At 35.8% G+C, this 21,396-nt stretch overlaps 2 protein-coding genes across 5 annotated transcripts; one reads left to right on the forward strand and one right to left on the reverse strand.

The window, feature by feature from the left end:
• Positions 1 to 9,076: 9,076 nt before the first annotated feature.
• Positions 9,077 to 14,640, reverse strand: LOC113713184 (sugar transport protein 5). Its single transcript, XM_027236830.2, has 4 exons — positions 14,247 to 14,640; positions 12,209 to 12,528; positions 11,168 to 11,797; positions 9,077 to 9,708 (listed from the first exon to the last, which is right to left on the reverse strand). Exons 1-4 carry the CDS (start codon positions 14,407 to 14,409, stop codon positions 9,286 to 9,288), a joined length of 1,536 nt encoding a protein of 511 aa, XP_027092631.1. The 5' UTR covers positions 14,410 to 14,640; the 3' UTR covers positions 9,077 to 9,285.
• A 2,957-nt stretch (positions 14,641 to 17,597) lies between these two features.
• On the forward strand, positions 17,598 to 21,197 carry LOC113714510 (uncharacterized). Of its 4 annotated transcripts, XR_011822374.1 has the most exons (10): positions 17,631 to 17,819; positions 17,909 to 17,987; positions 18,524 to 18,603; positions 18,721 to 18,787; positions 19,000 to 19,071; positions 19,595 to 19,798; positions 19,897 to 20,080; positions 20,181 to 20,320; positions 20,496 to 20,781; positions 20,878 to 21,197. XR_011822374.1 is itself a non-coding variant. In XM_072068948.1 (8 exons), the coding sequence occupies exons 1-8, from the start codon at positions 17,744 to 17,746 to the stop codon at positions 20,184 to 20,186; spliced, it is 768 nt and encodes a 255-aa protein (XP_071925049.1). In that variant the 5' UTR covers positions 17,598 to 17,743; the 3' UTR covers positions 20,187 to 20,468. The 4 variants fall into 4 exon arrangements, 2 of the variants coding, with proteins under 2 accessions (XP_071925049.1, XP_071925048.1); XM_072068948.1 differs by lacking the exons at positions 20,496 to 20,781; positions 20,878 to 21,197 and having other exon boundaries at positions 17,598 to 17,819; positions 20,181 to 20,468; XR_011822375.1 differs by lacking the exons at positions 19,000 to 19,071; positions 20,878 to 21,197 and having other exon boundaries at positions 20,496 to 20,678.
• Positions 21,198 to 21,396: the final 199 nt, after the last annotated feature.

The raw sequence follows: 21,396 nt of genomic DNA on the forward strand, positions 1-21,396 counted from the left end.
AAAAAAAAAGCATATGAAAGTTCTCTTAACAAGTGGCTCCTAATGATACTCGTTAACCAAACCGATATATCTAATGCTCATAATTGCTGTAATTGAAAATTCTTTTTGGTCTCAGAAGGATCAGCATAGCCTTCCTACCAAAAACTTTGAGCTATGTAATTGTCGGCCTGCACATAAAAGAATTAGTATTAATTTGACTTCAATTTCGGGTGACAGAGAGAGATAAAAACCTTTAATTTTCGAGGATCAATTAAGTTAAGTTTGCTTGGAAGAGTTCCCGTAAAGAATAAGGTTTGATACGTACGTATTAATGTATTTTCGTTAAGGAGGGCAAAATGGATGTTGTTCTAATATACTCCACTAGCTAGCTACAACTACGATAGCAATATATGTGTTGAAAAAAGTAAAATATATAATCACTAATCACATAGCTTCTTTTGCGAACAGAAATACTTTTTCAACTTTAACTTTTTCTTGTTCTTCCTAAATTTTTGGTTTATTCCTACAGTGCAGTTTAGTCCTAATTAAATAGACTTACACCATCTGTAATAGAAGCTATCAAATCTTTCTCCTCCATATATTGAAGAGCAAATGCCCCCCGGGGCTAGACCACCTGGTCTTGGGCTTCTTCCGGAACTCCAAGGTCAGGTGGTCGAATCCCACTTAACGCCTGGGTGCGGTTGGGGTGGCGCTGTACTCCAGGCGCAGGGGATTAGTCGGGCCGCCTTCGGGTCTTGACCCGGACACCCCTGTGTTGACAAAAAAAAAAAAAAAAAAAAAAAAAATATATATATATATATTGAAGAGCAATAATAGAAGATCCATTAAAGGACTTAATTGCACTTAACAACCATCTGCAATATGTATGTCACTGTAGAATCATGTGCTGTGGAAATTGACAAATACCTGTTGAGACTCTACAATTGGGTAGCAAGATCGACGCTTATTGATGTTAAGTTTGAAAATAAGATTGCCATTTAATATATGCAATTTGAACCAATTTACTAAATACCTCAGATACTCGGTCTGCGCAACGGATCTTCTGTCCCACATCCTGTGCCACTCTCTGTCCCACTTTTTATTATATTGCTATTTCTCTTACGTAAATATCATGTTTTAGTTCTTTTTTTGTTTCCTTAAGATCCGTTGCGCTCTACATGTGTTTGTTATTAATCTGTTTCAATAAAATAGTTGAAGAGGGCATCATGGTACAGTTAATTAGTTGATCAAGGAATCAATGTGAGAGGGAACAGACTATAGTTTCTGGGAGAAAGTGCATTTTAGCCATAATATTCCATGAACCATGAATTGATAATGTTCATGTATGTTCCAGCTCTCCCACTTTTACTATTTTACATGACCAAATCTTGTTGTCAGATACATAAACATTAACTTTTTCAATGGACTACTATCTATTTTCAACTCCTTCCCCCTTTTGTTTTATTAAACAATACTTGTGTACAATAAAATCAAGGATTTGGCTCGTTAAGAGAAGCCTAAAATGTTAATTTAAAAAAATAAAATTAATTTAGACAAATGTCTACATACATGTGTAATGTATGCTTTCACACAGTAATTTAGCTGTAAATCAGATATAATAACGAGCGTCCACTTGACTCCCTTTGAAAGAAAATACTAAAATCAAAATCAAGACCTCCAATTTCATAAGAAAAGGGTAGTAATTTAATTATCATTCACTACCGCATTCTGACTTGGGCTCCGACCAACAATGGAGAAGAGAGAAATTACATTACATTCTTAGTTCAATCAATCAAGGTGTAATTGCTTCAGTGGTACGTAGTACAAGAAATAACAAGCATTGGAGGCATAGAGTCCTACTTTCTTGGGACCCAACAGTATCTGAGCAAAACCATCTGCTTGTGAATCGATGCATGCATGGCCGACGAGGCAGGAGGCAGACCCGTTGCTTCCTGATTATCGCTTCAAAGACTAAACTACCTATTGCTTCATAGTTCCGGACATCATTTCCGCCAATATCCCTCCCTCCCCATCTAAATGCAATTAACAAAGCAATCTATGAACGATACTTTCCTTTTATGTAATGAATAGTATTACTACATTTTCACGACTTCAATTTTACAGTCCTATTTTCTTTTGCCAGAAAAAGAAAGAACTATTTCATTCTTCCACAGTTTCAAAAATTGCAAATTCTGTAGCTGTGTCATTTGTAGTTTTCGTACATATAGCCATATCAAAACATATATTTTCTAATCAATTAGTAAAAATATTCTTTTTTTTCCCCCCTTAATCCCTCTCGCTCCTCTCCACACTCTTTCCATTTCCGACTATTAAGCATAGGATTTGAGTCCTGAACTTGACTACGAAAAAGACTCTAAGAGATAGCTTGACCACCGAAACTAATAAGAATGCTTATTAGTCAAGCATGCAATACAAAAGGTTATGAGTTTGCCTAATATGAGAACCTTTTTTTTCTTTGGGAGAAGATTAATTTTTTTACACACTTGATTGAAGTTTGACGTAAAAAGGAATGTACAAGTTGAAGATTATACCGTGACCTAAAAAATGTGGGTGGGCTTCAATCATCGAAGTGGATGGTGCATTCCTTAGATTTGGAAAGTGCAACTTTATCTCCTGAGCAACTTAACATCATTCTTCTGTCCCCATAAACTTAGCATCATTAATTCATGGTACTCTACACTCTACATAAATGAAGAAATTTCGATTTTTATATTTGTCTTGCCATAAAAGCCAGTTCCTGTGTTTTAGTTATACATCAATCTCAAGGCAGCTACACCTAAATATATTGCTAGCTTTTATTCCATTCCGTTCACTGGTAAGTAAGCTGACTTTGATATATTGATAATCTGTATAATGTGCGAATTAATTGACTATATCTGTATTGGAAAATCTAACAAAATTGGATAGAAAGTATTAGGGCGAGTCTTTTTTTTTTCTTTCATTTTTCTTTTCCCTTCAAGCAACAACAACTATAGCCTATCCTATTTTACTTTAAGGGAAAAGAAGAGCCCAACTAGTTATATGAGGGGCTAGAGAGAAAGGATTTTAGACCTAAGAGGTGCTTTACTACATATATGTAGATTTAAATCTTCTTTTTTGGTGGTCAACTACTTACTAAAGACGCGTTTGTTAATAAAATTGGTCGCTTCTCAAGCTAGTTGATCTTATGCATGCAGAGGCGTACTCAAACATATTTGTCAAACTTGGAATAATTAATTGGATTATTACACATGCTCTTTTTTTTTAAAGTCCAATCATTATTGTCTTAATTTTTTATTACCTTCAGTTCTTACTTCATTAGGTTAATTACACTTTACCATTGGATTCATAATTCATCCAAATTTTTTATGTCTTGACTTTATTATTCAAATCATGGGACTATTTGTGTCATGTTCATTTAAATGTGATGAGAACAAACTGACACGAAATTAAAACTTGTCAACAAAATAAATGTGAAATGATATTAAAAACGTTAGCAACATTTATTTCAATTGCTTCATCCTCATAATTGGATGGTTCTGATGTCTAACTTATTTTGAGGATTCAAAAAATCAATACAAGTTGGCAAACGAATTTATGAAACCTTTGTTATTTAATGGACAAAAGAAGCGCCGGGATGAGCGGTTAAATAACCTTGTCCATATTTCGTATTCTCCTCTAAGTTTAAGCTCTTTTTTTTTTTTAAGGGATGTATTTTGTACAATTAAATCACACATAACCTATCATATGAATGCATGCAGTATTAATAATTATTGTTCTCCTTTCTATTTATTTCTAAAAAATCAACATCTGAACTCAATCTTAATGTCAGACGGACCTTTTCTTTAACAATATTACAAGTTTACAACTATCCATAATAGTGGAATCAATACAAAAGCGAATTACAAATGAGAAAGATTTTAAAGTTGACCACTGGACCAAAACCTTATTGGCCTATTCTCTTTTAGGCTCAAGAAATATAACTAAAGTTATGTAGCTTTAAAGTGGCTTTTTTTTCATTTTTTTAACAAATTTTCTCTAGTATGGTAGGGATGGAATTTAATAAACGGAGAGGGGTAAGAGAGATTTAAACATAATACCCATAAGTCTCGATGTCTCAATTTAGCCACTAGATTAAAGTCTTGCACAACAATCTCGACCTCTCTTATTGATTTAAAATATAGTCAATAACATTGTGCACAATAAATTTGCAAAATTAAGCCAATTTTGTTGCTCTTGAACATCATATACGGAGTAAGACATAAGAACTTATTAATTTGTCCCACCGGATCGTGTCTTAATCTACCAATTTATTAGGGTTTATCTGTAAATGAGGTCCCGTTTACTAGAAAAAGATAGTACTATTTTGAGGTCCTGCGTTACGAAATGTGGACTATATAGAAAAGTGTACAGTACCTGCGCATTCCTGCGGACAGTTGACAGTCACTGTTGGTTGGTGAGTGCAATTGTTTCAGGGATTTTTGGAGGGATAGATTTTTATGTACACAATAGACACTCAATATATTATTAATACACTCAATGTGTGGGTATGTACACAACATGGCAAACGTATGTATCTGTGTGTTTCTTTGTGTGTGTCTACACATATATATACAGACTCAAGAAAATCTAAGTAACAAAGTTCACGAAAGAAATAGTATTAAAAAAAAACCCAATTAGCATATATTTTTTTTGAAGCACTCAATTAGCATATGTTGATTTTGAGTTAGAAATATATTCTTGCCAATGGGAGTGGTAATATGGTAAAATAAAGTTTGGATGGGTTCGGTTCCGATCACCATCACGAAACAAGGCATGTTTTTTGGATCATAGGTCGTTTTTAGAGATTCTTACAGATCATTCACCTATATAGTCTTTATATCGACAGCAAAATTTGAAAAAATGATATTTTTATGAAGAAGTGATCCGTTCTTACCAACTAAGGCAACTTGTGTTGGCAGAGGGAATGGTGATGCTATTCGTAAATGGAAGAGTGGATTTGATGAATCATAGTATAACATTTTGAACATCCAGTAGGAGTTCCAATTCCAATTTGAACCCAAAAAAAACAGTCTAATTGCTATTAATTCCGATAAACTTTCATTTGGTTTTGATTTACATTTCTTAGTTCTTTTCCACTTCGATTTTTCCTTTCCTATTTGTAATTCATGGTTCATTATGGAGCAAGAAAATGATTAAGAATTTTTAGTCCATGGACGCAGCCAACTAGTAAAGCAATTAAACAAATTCATAAAAAGAAGTGGGCTCTAATATGTGAACACCATTTATGTATACAGCAATTATTTCAATGTCAAAAGCCCGAAGTTTTGACCTAAATGAATTAATTCAAAGGGAAAACTATTAGATTCCGGTTTGATTTGACTTTTAACAGTCAGCAAGTTTGATTTGGTTAAACGTGGTGAGAAGCATTTGTCCACTCAACATCAGAAAAATTAAAATCAATGTTGAACACTCAATAAGTATTGCATTTAATGCTACACATTTTTGACGTTTCAATTTAACGCTCCTTATGAAGATATTCCAGAAAGAAGAGAAACTAACACTACGTACGTACTTGGAGACCGTTTTAGCCTCATCATACTACAAATTTGTCCATTTTGGAACTTGTCAAAAGTGAGGTCAAATTATCCCAACTCAAAATTTGACCTCCAAACCATTGTAAATACAACACATCGTATGAAATTTTGATTTTGAATCTGACTAATCAGATTGATTAAACTTAGAATTTGCAAGAAAAAAAAAAGTGGAAAATCAAAAGCATTAATTGTTTCATGATATGATAACTTGTGTTTTAGCAATTTCTGAAACCAGTGAAGCAAAGAGATTGTGACTAACATAGCTAGATCAGATGCATGGTTAGTTATGCCGTTATGCTGCTTATATGGTGAAACGTCATTTTTATAAAATAAATGGTAAGAGTGTCATTTTAGGCTTTCCAAATCTCATTCAAGCCCGAATAGGGCATTATCTATTTCTTCATTTCTGTTTCCTCAAAAATGAAAAAACTCTACCACGTTCCATTAGGCTAACCATCCATCTACATATACATCTATCCTGATCAAGTTGGCTTTTCACCAAATCTAAGATCATGATGCTACAATTATTTGCAATCAAAAGGTGGTCTACCTTTTCAATAATGTCTATCTACCCTAGCTAGTTGATTTGGGAAAATGTTGTCAATATTTTGGTACAGTGTCACGTAGCACATTGATTGTTGGAAACGGTGCTAACTACAAAACTGACCAGAATTTCAAGCCACACTCCCGTTTCATATCAAGAGATGTTTCATCTTTCAAAGTGACAGTTACTGGATATCACTAGGTTAATTTAGAGTCTGGATATCCTATCGATTAAGGATCGAGTCTAATCTGGTACATTCTTTTTTCAATCTACAGCTTGTTTGACTGTTTGATCAGTACTCCATTTAGCACCATTGATATATTCATCAGGTCTTAAACATTTATACTGAATGCTTTGTCATGTTATGAATTGGTCCGAAAACCATCCCTATCCGGAATATACGCATATGTAGTTACAGTAGATGAACAGAATGGGCGTGCTTAATTAGCACATAACCATTATTCTTTTCCTAGGATAAAATGGGAAGCGGGGCAGATTTACTGTCCCTAAACAATGTAACATTTTCTGAACGTTTTGCAACTCTATAACTCTATGTAAATTTCTTATACATCCTTACAATAAAAGTGTGATATTTTGTTACTGTTCATATGAATCCCATATGTAATAATTATGTCTCTGTTGCTGAGTTTTACAAGTAATTTACATAGAATTACGCCTTGTTCAAAAAATATTATGTCGTTTAGGACGGTTGTTACCGACAATTGTTTGTGCCTTGGTCTGACAAAATGCGGCATTTGTCAGCCTGAAACTGTAGTTATACTTTTGTCTACTTTCATGATTAGTATGAGCAAATTGGTTGATTTGAAACCTTTTGATAACCTTTCAGTTGAGAGTAATGTGGCAAGGAACAAAGGGTTTTCTATTAATTCTGTAGTTAAAGAATGATGTTCCCCCCTAATGCTTATAATTTATGTGCCTGCAGTATGAAACATTGGGGCCTAAGGAACTCTAAGAGAAAAATTTTGGAAGCTAATTTTATCAACTACTTAGGTTCTTAAAAAAAACAACCAATTTGAAGTTATTTTGAACTAAGATTCCTACACAAACACACACATTTTGAAGTATTAAAGCATGGTCAAGAAGTTCTGCGACAGCAAAAATGACACTCCAAAATTCATAGCTATACTTGTGCTTTTTCCCACCGATGGTTCGAATTTTTCCCATGGCTCCATTCACCAACCAAAAACCAGCAGCATAGATGTATATTGTCTAGAACAACGAGGACTAAGGCAGGCTACTGCAACCTTCAAAACAATGAATCCAGAAAAATTTTCAGCATTTTGTATACTGAGAAATGTTACCATCTTAATTAGTCTAGTGTCAATTGGAAACAAATTCTGCTGGCATTTTCTACCATATAATGCTGAATTGCTAATGTGGGTTTTTCGAAATTCCTAAGTTTCTGGAATTGGGCCAATTCCACTCTGGGAATCATTTTCAAATTCTTATGTTCTGGGCCAATTTCGCCTTCAAAATTAATATCTTGATTGGGCCTTTTGAACTTAATTTTTTTGTTTCATGCTAACCGGTCTCTCACCAGTTTTCCTAAGTAATTTAAACATAACCATGGTATAGATATTGGAAACCATAAATACTTGATGAGGGGGAAGGCTCTTGAAATTATGTCATACTTGAGATTTGAGTGAAGTAGCAAATTTTTGGCATTGGAATGACTAGTATTATAGGGTTTCTCCAGAGGGTCGTAAGGTCAAATCCTTTTTACTTTCTCTAAGCTTTTCTAGTGGCAACCTCAAATGTTCGATTAAGCATATCAAATCTATGACAAATTAAGTTCAGAAAATCAAAGAGTCGATATGTTTAGAATATTGAACTTGAGCTTGAAGAGTATAAACAAATGATACAATTGGAGAGCTTTTGGGGCTAAATCAGAAATAACAGTTGATTTATGTATCCTTACATCCATTACGTCTATATCTTCATTTGTTCAGTGCTCTTTCAAAAAGAAAAAGAAAAAGAAATATCACATTGATCAAAGCAAAAGGTCCAAGTTTTAAAACAATCTAATGTTAATTAAGAAAAATCTATCCAACTTCGTTCTGATAGATAGTAACGGTTATACAACTTTGAGTCCCTCAATGGACATATATATATTCTTATAAAATTTAGATCTTGCCCTCCCCTTTCAAATTTTCGAAATTCTTTTATATCCTCTTAAAATAAGTACTAATATATATTTTCACTTATTCCTTTGACCCCCAAACAAAGCTTAGTTTCTGGTTTTGCCAGTGATGTGAACCATAGATGTGTTTGTGTTGGCATTAGGGAAAATTCTTCAGTATGGATGGGAAGAATTTTTTCAAGAAATGGCCACATTGTCTTCACGTCACATGTAAATTAGATTCATTTAATGTGTGATTCTAAATTTATTGAATCCCCCAAAATGTAATGATTCGAGATTTGCCTCCACTAAGTCAAAATTTTGGGTCCAATGCAGGTGGGGAAAATACGATTTCATTATTTCAATAACAGAAGAAAGAAGTTCCTTGCTTTATTTTTCAGGATAAACTACCATTATTTAAGAGAAGAAAACCTATATATGATATGTGTAGCATATTGCAAAGGTTTCTTGGTTAACTATTAGTATGTATGTGGAGGCAAATAGGCAAAGAAAAAATCAATGAAGGGTAAATTCCTTTTTTTTTTTTGGTCGAGACTAAAAAAGACTTAGTTCCAATACATTGTCCCTTCAAGGCCATAACGATTTTGGAATGTTAGAATACCTTTCGAGGCTGTTGATGACAATACTGTAAAAGCATCATTAGAATTAAAGATCATAATAACAATTTTTTTTCTAAAAGTATCAACAGAGGTCTCAAATTTATTCCATAGTGATTCAAACTCGTGATCTTTCAATTACAGGTGAAACATCTTACCAACTAATAACAACTGCTTGAGTATTCAGAACGTTGCTACATGCAATTCAATATCAATTTTGATTTACTTCAATCCTTTCCAATTAATCTTATAGTACAAATAAAGAAACAAATCAAAGTTTCATAACAAACTAGCTCTTCAGGGCCTGATCGTTTCTCTTCAGTTTGCCAACTAGTAAATCGAATCTGAAGGAACATTTGAACCTTGTCTTGGTTCTAAATTAATTTTCGGTTTCACCATAGATATCGCCTACGGCTGCACCGTAACAAACCTACGCCAAAACCAATGCTTTTCCCACACCAGATGCATTGAATTCAAAGGAATCCCTTTGGTTTCAGGCATGAAAAATACAATGAATATGGTCATTACAGCGATCCAACCAGCATAGAAAAGAAAAGCACCATACTTGAAGTGACACAGCATGGTCAAGAATGTTTGAGACAGGATGAAAGTTGTAGCAAAATTCACAGCAACACTTATGCTTTGCCCTGTCGTTCGAATTTTCACCGGAAATATTTCACTTGGAATGAGCCAGCTGAGAGGACCCCATGACCACCCAAAACCTGCTGCGTAGGCGCACATCAGCGCCACTATGGAGGCACCATATTCCTTAGAAATGTGCCTGGTTCCGGAAGTACCCGCCGCCGCAGCTACTACAAATGCAACCGCAACCTTCACAAAGATCATGCAACAAGCCATCATGCACAATTAGGGAAAAATAAAGTACTCATACGCATATCTAAGTTCAATCCTGTCAGCATTTAATCACCACATTTATATTGTGGTTTTCATGTCATGTTTACCCAATTGTTTTTAGTTTTTTCTTTTTTCCTAATTCTAGAAAGGCTTAGACATCATCAATTTAGTTTCCAGTTGGCGAGAAACCGTTTGGATTAGCTGTTTTTGGGAGTGTTTTTGAAAAACTTTGCTGTAGCAGAGTTGTATATTTTGGAATATTTTTAGAAAATATTTTGGGATATTTAAGAGTAGAAGACTTTCTAGAATATATTTTGAGATATTTTTTAAAATTTTAAAAAAATTTAAACTAATTTTTAGATTACCTTTTAGAGTACTTTTTAAAAATTTTATTGGATTTAAAAAATTAATTTTTGAAAAATACTCCAAAAACGGGGATCCAAACAGAGCATTTAGAAACAAAAAACAACGTGCTCGAGCAACAAGCAAATGGAAAAATCACTTATGAGTAGCACTGTCAATGGTGTGCAGCCAACTCGAACTCAGTCCAAAAGAATTAATACTGAGGGCTGTGTGTTACTAGGTCGATCAAGATTTGGGCCAGCCCAATTAAAAGTTGGTTTGGACATTTATATACGTTATTATACATATGAATATGATTTAATAACTGCATGTCTACCATTTATAATTTATATGCAATTGCATATTTATGTATGATATATTACATTGTAATTGTGAATCAATTATGAGTTTAGATCGAGTCCAAAATAGGCATGAAGCCCCGGCATCTTTGGGAGCTAAGTATAAACCTCTTAAATATGAGCTCAAAGTCCAAAATTCAAAAGCCTCAATAGAGGTGCCAATGTTTGTATGTAAGCGACTTGGTCAAACACTCGACTAGAATTCGAATTTGACTGAGTTCAAGTTACTTGGGTCTATTATTTTTTTTTATTTTTAAATTACCTAAAAACCTACTATGATGACAACTTGTATGTCTTACACGCATTTGATCGAATAGCTCGAACTCGAACTCGATCTAAATCTCAATTTATTTCTCAAACAAGCTCGATTTTAAGTACGCTAATATTCGAGTTCGACTCAGCTAATTGCCACCCTAAGTCCAAGTGATTTACACTTTTTTTTTTAAAAAAAAAAAATCGAACTTAGACTTACAAAATCCCAGCTCCAAAAAATAAATAGATAAATAAATAAACCGATTGACAGACCTCAGTATCAGATTGCCTTTTGAACCCATGTAACAAGTCAAGGATACTTCCTAACACTAGACCACGTTACGACAAGGTAAAGATTATTTTTTAGCCGGCCATGTGCGTGGTTAATGTGTTACGAGGTTTCATTTATGATGCATCGTGAATCTATGGCACTAATACATGTAAATCTACATAATCATATTTCAAACTGATTTAAATCTTACCTGACAAATGAACATTTGTGCACCACCCTCAATGAACAAAAGTCTTCGCCCATATCGATCAACTACGGCAGTGGACACAAGGATGGAAGCAAGATTAACCAGTCCTAGAATTATTGCACCAATGAGAGCTGAGTCATTTCCAAATCCCAGAGACTGGAAAAGAACTGGGGCGTAGAAGGCAATGATATTAATTCCACTGAGTTGCTGAAAAAATGGTATAGCAATAGACATGACAAGATGGGGCCTATATTGCCTCTCAAAAATTGTCAAGAAAGGTTCTCGATTCATGGCTTTCGCAATTTCACTGGACTTGACAAGATCCGCTAGTTCAACTTCAATATCAGTTTCTTTTCCTCGGATTTTGGCTAGAGATTTCTTGGCCTTTTCCAGTTTTCCACGCTCCACAAGGCTGCTCGGTGTGTCTGAAATGAGAAGTGCACCAATTATCATGATGGCTGCAGGTACTACGGCGAGCCCAAGGGAAAGTCGCCAACCCCATTCGAGTCTAGCAGCACCATAGTTCAAACAATTTGCTGCAACTACACCAATGCCAATGAAAAATTGAAAGCCCGTGTTGAATGCACCCCTCCATTTTGGTGGAGCTACTTCTGAAAGGTAAACTGGTGTTGCCTTGGGAAAAAAAAAAAAAAAGAAGAAAGAATCAGTTTAGAAGTTAAGAATTGTCCAACTTGATTTTAGATCAGCAATTAGATTAACTGTAGATTAAATGAACATTTGGAGATCAAATGCCATTTTTGAAGCGTTAATTTGGTAACCTAGACAAGAATACATAATAGTTTTCTTGACAACGCGACAAATTATAACAAGAATTTTGTTAGGCCAGCAATTACTAACTAGCAATGCACATCAGCAAGTGCTTATATGTAGCTGTGACCATCCATTAATGTCCTAACTTTAAGCTCTACGATACATGACTTGGAACAATAAATTGTTAGTCTAAGGTTGTGCTGCCTTTGATATAACTGTAGAATTTAGTAGCAACTGGTTAAGAAAGGAGACAATTGAAAGTTATCAGAGTACCTGGTTAGTAAAACCAACACCAAATCCTAACAAAATACGTCCCAGTATGAGCATAGCAATAGTCTGAGCCCCGCCATTGATAGCAGCTCCGGCAAGGAATGTGAAACCTCCTAGCACCATGACGTTCCTTCTGCCTTGGGCTGCTGTGAGGCGGCTAGCCCCGAGAGACGCAGCTAATCCGGCAACGTATAGTGAAGATGTGAAAGCTGTCAAAACCTGACTGTCGTATACACAATAGACATTAGTTTTGGCACCGGCAGCATTCTTCAGTATTGACGGGAATAACTTTTGAAGAAATGGTTCCATTGTAGTCACCCCACCTGCAAGGTACGGAATCTTAATATCAACAAATTTATCTTTGTGATTAAAAGGAGAAATAAAATCATCTAAAAAGTTCTTGTGCAGAGTGACTTGTTCCATGATATGTGGAGAAATATCAAATATGCCATCTATCTAAAAAAAATAGGGCAACAGTAGGGCTGTGTATAGTGTGTACATGTGAAACAAAATTTCTCAATCGGGGGTACACCAATTGGTCACCTATGCATAAATCTGACGAGGAGAAATGTTGATATTTTAGCGATTTCCAATCTTGTTTTGTTTTCTTGATTTCTCCCACTTATGTGGGCAATAGAATCTACCATTCTCAATTCATTAAGAAAGCAAAAGAAAAAGAAAATTGAAGGTCTTATTGGTAGATATTCTTTGAAGCTTTCTTCTAGATTTCACAACATGCTGCTTGTCTGAAAATGACTAACTTGAACTTAAGATTTTCATTGAATTACATTAATTTCAAGTACTTGAACGCCTATTGATAAGTGATATTTTCAATTTCTTATACCCTTGATTATCAGCATCTCCACCATGATCTAATTGTCCTCTTTTATCTCCCCATGCTCCCCCAAAAGCCACTTTACATGTCAATTGTAGTGTGCGAACAATTGTGCAGTTGTAGGCCTAATTTTTGATTATTTACAGCGGGTTGTACAGAGGAGAACGTGTAAGTGAGAGGTTACATGTTTAAAATCTCCCACTTACACTAAAAAATGAAAAAAAAAAAAAAAAAAAAAAAGCCTTCGATTACAACATGTATTTGGGATTGTCTTTTCTTTTCTTTTTTATTTTTTTAAGTACTCTTAACTACTTTAGGTTGAAAATGCTTAGATGAACATGTAGATAACAAATTAAATTAATCGAAATTTTGGTGACCAACACCTCAAAGAAGATGGATACTAATGTCATGTTCCTTTAGCTGGCTATTTAGATATTGATCGGAGACAAATGATGGTTGTTATGTTGTGAGATTTTATGCATATACTTTGAGCTTCTTCATGTCTTTGAAAAGGGGCAGCAGCCATTGCCGCTATAGTGCTAGCCCTGCTTATGGATTCAGCAGCGACAAGAGGACGCTCGCATGGAATTAAACAATACACAGAAGAAAGAAAACAGGAAACAGGGAAAATTGCACATCAAGAAGAAAAAGAGCAAAAAGAAAGCAAGTTAATGCCATGTCATTAGTGCCAAACATGTCATATTCCACATAGGAAGTGACAGTTTGGTGGAACTTTGACTGGACTCTTTTGTATATATGTAAATTTTAATTTCTTATGCATTTAAAAAACATTAAAATATGACGAACCAATTATAACAACTGCGTATTCTAACCTCCTAGTGATCATCAATTATTGAGTTTGTCCGCATGTTTCATTCAACCAATTCAGTCAACAAACATCTGAAGCATTATAACAGCTGTGGTTTGTATAGTAGGAAATAAATTTCATCTAACAGTCAACAGATTGCACTAGCACCATTATCCTGTTAACTGATGAAATTTAATATCCCGGGAAGGTAAAAAGCAGCAAAAAATACGAAGAATACAACAGATGGGCTCAAAATCTAGCTGGTGAGCCCCATATTTGAGCCTGACATACTTTCTCATTTATATCAGGTGGCAAGCAAAATCATACTAATAAGCAGAAAACTACGTAGCAAGGAGTCCCAACTAATTAAAGAATGAAAACAGAAGACAAGTACATACCTGAAATGCCAATGTCATATCCAAAAATGAGACCACCTGATGCAGCCACGATGCAGGTGATGACCACAGCAGCAGTGATCTTACCTTCAACCTCTAAGCCCTGGCCATTGATAAGCCTTTCATGACCCCCAACGCCTACAGCCATGCCTTTATCTTTCGTCATTAAGTTGTAACTCTCTTAACTTTCTTGGTTTTTCTCAGCTTGTACTTTTGCTTTCCAGCAAGAGCAAGAAGTGTTGATCCCTGCGCTAGTCAACTGAAGTGGTAATACTATTGCTATTTCTCAATCGTCAGTGTATAAAGAAAGGAAGATTTGCTTATGAGAGGGGAATTGGAGAGTGAAAATAATGTCGAGTTAGGTAATGGAAAGCAAGGATCCTAATCGAGCCGGCCCATTTGGCTCGATCTAGACCTTTCATTCATTTATCCATTCATTTATTTATTTTTTGTTTAAATTTTGAAGCGGACGGCCCCTGAAAATGAGCCCACGGCTCCTCCAAGTACCTTTTGCATTGTGCTCAATAGAGAATTTTTGGTTCAATTATCAATATGAACCAATTCAAGGGCAGCCGAGCAATTTGATATGCGAGTGACTGGTAGATATTGAAAAATTGTGGGGGCTCAAAAAAATATAAATCTTGAGGAGGACTCCGTAGCAAATAATTGCATAAGTCCCTGTCCAAAATACTTTTATTTGCAATTTACTTTACCAAGGGCATTCCACTCCAGTAATTGCCTCAAAACTCAAATTCCATTGAAAATTTTTTGTTCTAAATCAATCTGCAAGCCGTATTCAGTTGGAGTAATACAGAAACTTTAATGCTTGAACCAAATGAGAAAGATAATGAAGTTGATTTCAGTCTTTTTGTAGAACTAAAACCAATTTGTGAGTTGGGCTTAAAATGGTTTTTATTATCCATTTTTAGAGAGATGGCACTTCTATTTTCGTTAATTACATTTTCACTATCATTTTAATCATATGTTTTTTATTTATTAGATTGCATAATAAAGCAAATGATAAAAATACAAATAACAAAAAATGGATTGCAATTTACATCGCGCCTTGCAAGGAAGGTATATGCTATATATCTCAAGTGAATGAAGGGGCTATTGCTTTCATGCTTTGATGCTTTCTTTGTCGCTACTGATAATCTTATAGTCATTGGATTTTGGGTCGCGTAATTAGAGGTGTATATTTTATTTTGGAGCCTTGCAATTGTATTGTACCTAGTTGGTGCCATAATAAAATGTTCCAAGAAAAGTCAAATTAGAAACTTAATAGTAAACTATTTCAGATATCATCCAACCCATCATACCTTTTTTTTTTTTTGGCTTTGGTTATGCATGTCATCATTTTGATGAAACACCCCCATGGCAAACTTTAATTTCTGATGGGAATCTTTTTATGTTTCTTAACTACATAATGTCGCATTTTCGTTCTTATACACCCATAGTGATCATTTTCTCCCCAAAAATCTGATGGACTTGGTGTTTGAAATGGGTGATATACAATGGATTTCTCATGTCACGTCTAGTGATAGCTATGTCTCTTTAGTAAGAGTGCTCTGAAGATCATTCTTGTTCTTAAAAAATGTTGGGGGCTTTTGCTTTGATGAAAATAAAGGGAGGATGCCAGCGGCAGTTTAATTTAATCCCATTTTGTCATGTTCCGGGCCTCCGGCTACGTACTTTTGACCAAATCCAACATCCAAATCAGATCATAAACGTAGAACAGAATCTGGCATGAAATTTTTAAATTTTTTATTTATGAGTGTTTAAATGAGATTTGGGTAAGAAAGACACAAATATTATTGTGCAACTTGATAATGAGGATGATATGTACTTGAAAAGTTATGAAATTGGAGATAATGAAAATGAAGATGAAGTATGGCTTAGATAGCTCTTTGATTTAGAAATTGAACATGCTGCTTTTATTTGGATTGATATTTATCAAGAATTGAACATGAACTTATTGCCTTATTTGGATTGCTATTTATCAAGGATTGAGTATGTATGGGATTTCTATTTTATAAATTTTGTGAATTTAGATGAATTTGGTGAATTGGATATAAATTTGGATGATTGAATTCTTTGGTTATATTTTGTAAATTTAACTTACAATATATATATATATATATATATATATATATATATATATATATATATATATATGACATATTCATGACATTATTCGGTGGTCGAACTCATTGCCTCTGAACTCTGAGTTTGGCCGAGTCGATTTACGATGCGAATCTGAAAACATATAGGGCCTGTCTGGAACCGAGTTTTTTGGCCAAATTTTTTAGCTACTAGTTTTTTAACAACTTTAACTACAGGAACCCAAAAAAATTTATCAAATTTTTTAACCTACACACTTCAAAATATCTAATACACAAAAAACTTCCTCTTTTCTTCTTCTTTCTCCCCCATCCCTATCCACCACACCTTCATCGCCGGCCACCCCTCCGCCGCCGGCCATCACCACCTCCGCCGTTGTTTTCGCCGCCGGCCTACCCCCTTTTTTTTTCCTTCTCCCTCTCCCTCTCCCCCTTCCCCTCCCCTCCCTGGCCACTCTCCCGCTTCCTTAGCTGCGATCTGATCGCACGGTACCATATCGCATCTGCGATCTGGTCGAACGACCGGATTGGGCAAAAGGGGAGGGGGAAGGGGAGGGGAGTAGGAAAGGGGAGGAGAATGGGAGAGGGAGATGGAGAAGAGGGGGAGAGAAAAAGCAACAAAAAAAAATTTGTAGGTGCCATGGCTGCTGGTTCTCTGCTTCGGGAGGGAGAGGGAGATGGTGAAGGGGAGTAGAGGGGGAGAGGGGAACAGAGAGGGAGAAGAGGGGAAGAGAAAAAGAAAAAAAAATTTGGAGAGAGGGGCTGCTGGTTCGTCTGGTACTGCGAGGGAAGAGGGAGGGGGAAGGAAGGAAGAAGAAGAATAAGAAGAAAGGAAAGAAAAGAAAAAGGAAAGAAAGAAAGAAAAAGAAAAAGAAAGAGCAAAAGAAAGAAAAGAAAAAAAATGGTAGGGCCATGGCTGCTGGGAACTGGGAAGACAGAGGTAATGAGGGAGGGAGAAGGAAGAAGAAGAGAGAAAAGAAAAGAAAAAGAAAGAAAAAGAAAAAGAAAAAGAAGAGAAAGAGAAGGAGAAAGAAAAAAAAAGAAAAGGAAAAAAAAAATTTCACCTTACAAAAACTTCAACAAAATTTTTTCAAAAACTTCTACGGTACACTAGACAAACTCCTAAAAAACTCCAGGTTCCAAACAGGCCAATAGTCCAGTAAACATTCTAGAACAAACGAACAATAATCAAGCGGTATAACTAGTAATTAACTCCAGTGTCCAAGGGTACATTCGTCAAATCAATCAATACCCTCGTTACTCCATCCACTCGTCAGCTCCTCAAATTCCCAAGCCCTAGCACCTCTTGCGCCCTTCGCCTCTTCTTCTTCATCAGTTTCTCTCTCACACAGTCACACACTCTCAATTCAGACTGAAAAAATGTCGCACTTCGGGAGATCGGGCCCTCCGGACATCAGAGATACCTATTCTCTCCTCGTCCTTAACATCACTTTCCGTAATTACACCCAAAAATCTGTTCTTTTTTTTCTTGTTAAGATTTTTTTCTTTTTTCTTCCGATTAGTATTGTTTCTATGATTTTTTAGGTACCACCGCCGATGATTTGTTCCCGCTCTTCGATAAGTATGGCAAAGTCGTTGACGTGTTCATCCCCCGCGACCGCAGGTATTCTCTCTTTTTCTGGCTGTATTCATACTCAGCTGGATTCGGAGCATTAATTTATGTGCATAAATGTATAAGTTTTCGTCTTTTGATGAGTTGTAGAAACAGGGTTTCGATACTTCGGAACTTTTATCGAGTTCTGGGCTTTATTCTTTTTTGAGCAAATATTACTAGTTAGGATTGGAAATATGCTTGTATGCTGAGCGTTCCACCTCTAGATAGAGTATTCGCGCATTTAAATTTGTAGGTTTTGTTTTTCAGTTTTGTGTGTGTTGGAAGAACTTGTAGCAAAATTTGGAGAAGTTTAATCCAATCTGGAAGTTTATCCCAATGTTTAATCTGTTTAAATATGATAGTCCTATTGTATTTTGTCGAAATTTAGGTTACAAATAAAAAGGCAAAAAACCTGGACTTCCCACGGGAAAAATAAAACCAGTTTGTTTTGATACATATTTTCATTGAATGGCTATTTTTGCCGCCTTATGGTGTGTGTGCATGTGCATAGTATTCATATGATAAATTGTGGGTGTGATTGTTAGGACTGGTGATTCAAGAGGATTTGCTTTTGTGCGATACAAGTACCAGGATGAAGCACAGAAGGCAGTTGAAAAGCTTGATGGTGAGTTGTGTATCATAAAGATTTTGACCTGCTTAAGTATGCTTTGGGTTTATCTTCTGGTTTGAAATTCTTTTCTGCTTCAAGCTTTCTCATCATGGAGTTTGGTTAATATTTCAGGAAGAGTTGTTGATGGAAGGGAGATAATGGTTCAATTCGCAAAATATGGTCCAAATGCTGAACGAATGTGAGAGATTTGATTATCCCTAAGTTTTTATTTTTTAAACTTGTGCCATATTATTTTAATGTAGCTTCCTGGAATATTTTTTCCCCTTAGTTGTCCAAGGACACTTAAAAAAATGACTATAAGATTAAAGTAGTTAGGTTTGATTACTATGTTTTGGAATGTATATTAAGGTTTTCTACTAAGTTTCAACTGTCATTTGCTTTGGATAATAGTCACAAAGGAAAAATAATGGAACCAGTTTACAAGTCAAAAGGAAGGTCAAGAAGTCGCAGCCCTCGGCCAAGGTATCTAATTTAGTCTGTTTATTATGGGGTTTTACTGTGGAACTTGTCTTGTATTTACTTGACAGTTGAGGAGACATAGCATGCAGAAAGATTGACTTTATGGTTATAGTGAGTTGTGTTTTGTTGGTGTAATGGCATACTTGAGTTGGAACTCTGTTGGTGATTCTGGAACCTTCAGATCTGGTTAACATTGCTCTTCTGGGAACAGAGTTATCATTGTTCATTGTTATTGATTGGTCCACAAAAATACTGTCAAGTAGAGTTGGGGTTTGAATCTCTTTATAATTGAATTCTGGGTCTTATAAGAGACCTGCTAGTGTAGTGGTAAATACAGTGCTTCTTTAGTCCTGGACTGCAAGTTTTATTGTCGTTTCAATTTATTATTGTTATCTTTCTTTTCTTATGTTTTGAAGTTTTCTTGTGCTTTCAAATTTTTGGAATCTGTAGCTTGGATTTTCAAGAATGTTGCTTTTCTCGCATATGAAACCTACAAATAATTGCTGACTTGTTGGAACCCTTTCAGGTACAGGGATGATTACAAGGATAGGGATCATCATAGAAGAAGCCGTAGTAGAAGCAGAGGAAAGGATCGTGAGGGTCGTCGTGGCAGGGATAGAGATTATCGTCACCGAAGCAGAAGCCGCAGTGGGAGCCCTGATTACCACAAAGACCGTGGAAGGGGCAGATATGATGATGATAGACGCAGTCGAAGTCGGTCTTATGGAAGGTAGTGCTTTTCTTGTTGCTCATTATTCATCGTTTAGGGATGAATTCTTGCTTTATGAGCTTTGGCTGTGGTCTAATGATTTTTTATAAATGTCTCAGTGCCTCCCCTGCTCGGCGCAGTGCAAGTCCTAGGAGGAGCCAATCTCCCCGCAGAACCCCCCCTTCTCGTGGTGCAAGTCCTGATGCAGTTAAACAGAAAGATCGTTCACCAACCTCAAAAAGTCTGTCACCGCGTGGTCGACGTGCTGATTCCCGAAGCCGATCTCCGCACTCTGATGCTGATGTGAGATCAAAACCTTGTTTACTTTCACTTGGATTAATAAGATTTGAATCTAAACTCTCTCTCTCTCTCTCTCTCTCTCTCTCTCTCTCTCTCTTCTTAGGATTGAGTGGGCAGGATACCATCTCATGGATCTTCAGAGTGAAGCTTGGTGCAGCGCTTGTCTTGAGGAGACCATTTCTGATATTCATGTTATGAATGTGTAGACCTTGATAGAACTTAATTGGCCGAACTGGTTATGAGGTTTAGCTCTTTTCGTCGTTGTACTTGCGCTTTCTTTATATCTAGTTTGATGCTAGTTTCTGCACTATGGTTTGTGTGGATTTGGTAAATTGTCGATTTTGGTGAACATATTGACTGATGTGACCACTATTACTCAATTTTTTACTCATGATGGACCTCTACTGGCCTTCTATAGTTGTGTTCGTGAAGAGTAAATGTGGCTGATTGGCAAGATGATGCAGCAGCTGTAGATGCTGTTTGTGTGATGCAGCAGCTGTTGATGCTGTTTGTATGATGCAGCAGCTGTAGATGCTGTTTGTATGATGCAGCAGCTGTTGTTGCTGTTTTTATGATGCAGCTGTAGATGCTGTTTGTGTGATGCAGCAGCTGTTGATGCTGTTTTTACTTGCTGTTGGTTATTTTATTTTGTTGCTGGTGACAAACTTCAGTTTCTTTACAAATTTCTGACCCTGTCATGATTGGTAAGACTAATCAACTCAAAGTTGCTACAAGTCGAATATGGTTTGCACTTGACCTAATAGCCTTCACTTTTTGCTGATTTCAATTTTGTGTTGAAGAATCTTTGATGTGATCAATTAGAAGATGGTTCGAGCGCCTGCTTTATTAAGTGTAGCTGGTGCAGTTGATTCAGGAACCAGGGTCCAGTAATGTTGATAATTTGCTAGATGGAGTTTGACATATAAAACCATAGTCTGGACTTGGAGGATGACGTTTGGTCTATTGCTTCTGCTGGTTTTAAATTTAGCTTTTACCACATTTGCCAAAACTAGGTGGGAAGAACGTGCAACATGCAAGTGTTTATCCTTCTGATATGTATTAATCTAATATTACTTTTTAACATTTGTTCAAACTAATAGAATTTTAATCATGTGAACTACTGTGCTTGCGTAAACTAATGCATAGAAAATTTACTTTAGAAGAATGTGGGCCACATTCTTGGAAATTTACTTCAGAAGAATGTAGGCTACATTTTGGTGTCAAAGAGGTATTTTTGAATGTCAGAACATGTTTAGTTTTAGTTAGCTAACTGACGACGGAAAATTGCGTTGATAAGCAAGAATAAAGAAAAAAAGGGT

The sequence above is a fragment of the Coffea arabica genome, chromosome 10c, assembly GCF_036785885.1.
Source record: "Coffea arabica cultivar ET-39 chromosome 10c, Coffea Arabica ET-39 HiFi, whole genome shotgun sequence".
NCBI classification, from domain to species: Eukaryota; Viridiplantae; Streptophyta; class Magnoliopsida; order Gentianales; family Rubiaceae; genus Coffea; species Coffea arabica.

Bases quoted from the DNA above. Each gene is read 5' to 3' on its own strand.
- LOC113713184 (XM_027236830.2), bottom strand. From the start codon at position 14,409: ATGACGAAAGATAAAGGCATGGCTGTAGGCGTTGGGGGTCATGAAAGG. The intron at 12,529-14,246 runs GTATGTACTTGT...CGTACCTTGCAG, and splicing joins ATATGACATTGGCATTTCAG to GTGGGGTGACTACAATGGAA. The intron at 9,709-11,167 runs GTAAGATTTAAA...ATCTTTGTGAAG, and splicing joins CACAAATGTTCATTTGTCAG to GTTGCGGTTGCATTTGTAGT.
- LOC113714510 (XM_072068948.1), top strand. From the start codon at position 17,744: ATGTCGCACTTCGGGAGATCGGGCCCTCCGGACATCAGAGATACCTAT. The intron at 17,820-17,908 runs GTAATTACACCC...ATGATTTTTTAG, and splicing joins CGTCCTTAACATCACTTTCC to GTACCACCGCCGATGATTTG. The intron at 18,788-18,999 runs GTGAGAGATTTG...TTTGGATAATAG, and splicing joins GGTCCAAATGCTGAACGAAT to TCACAAAGGAAAAATAATGG.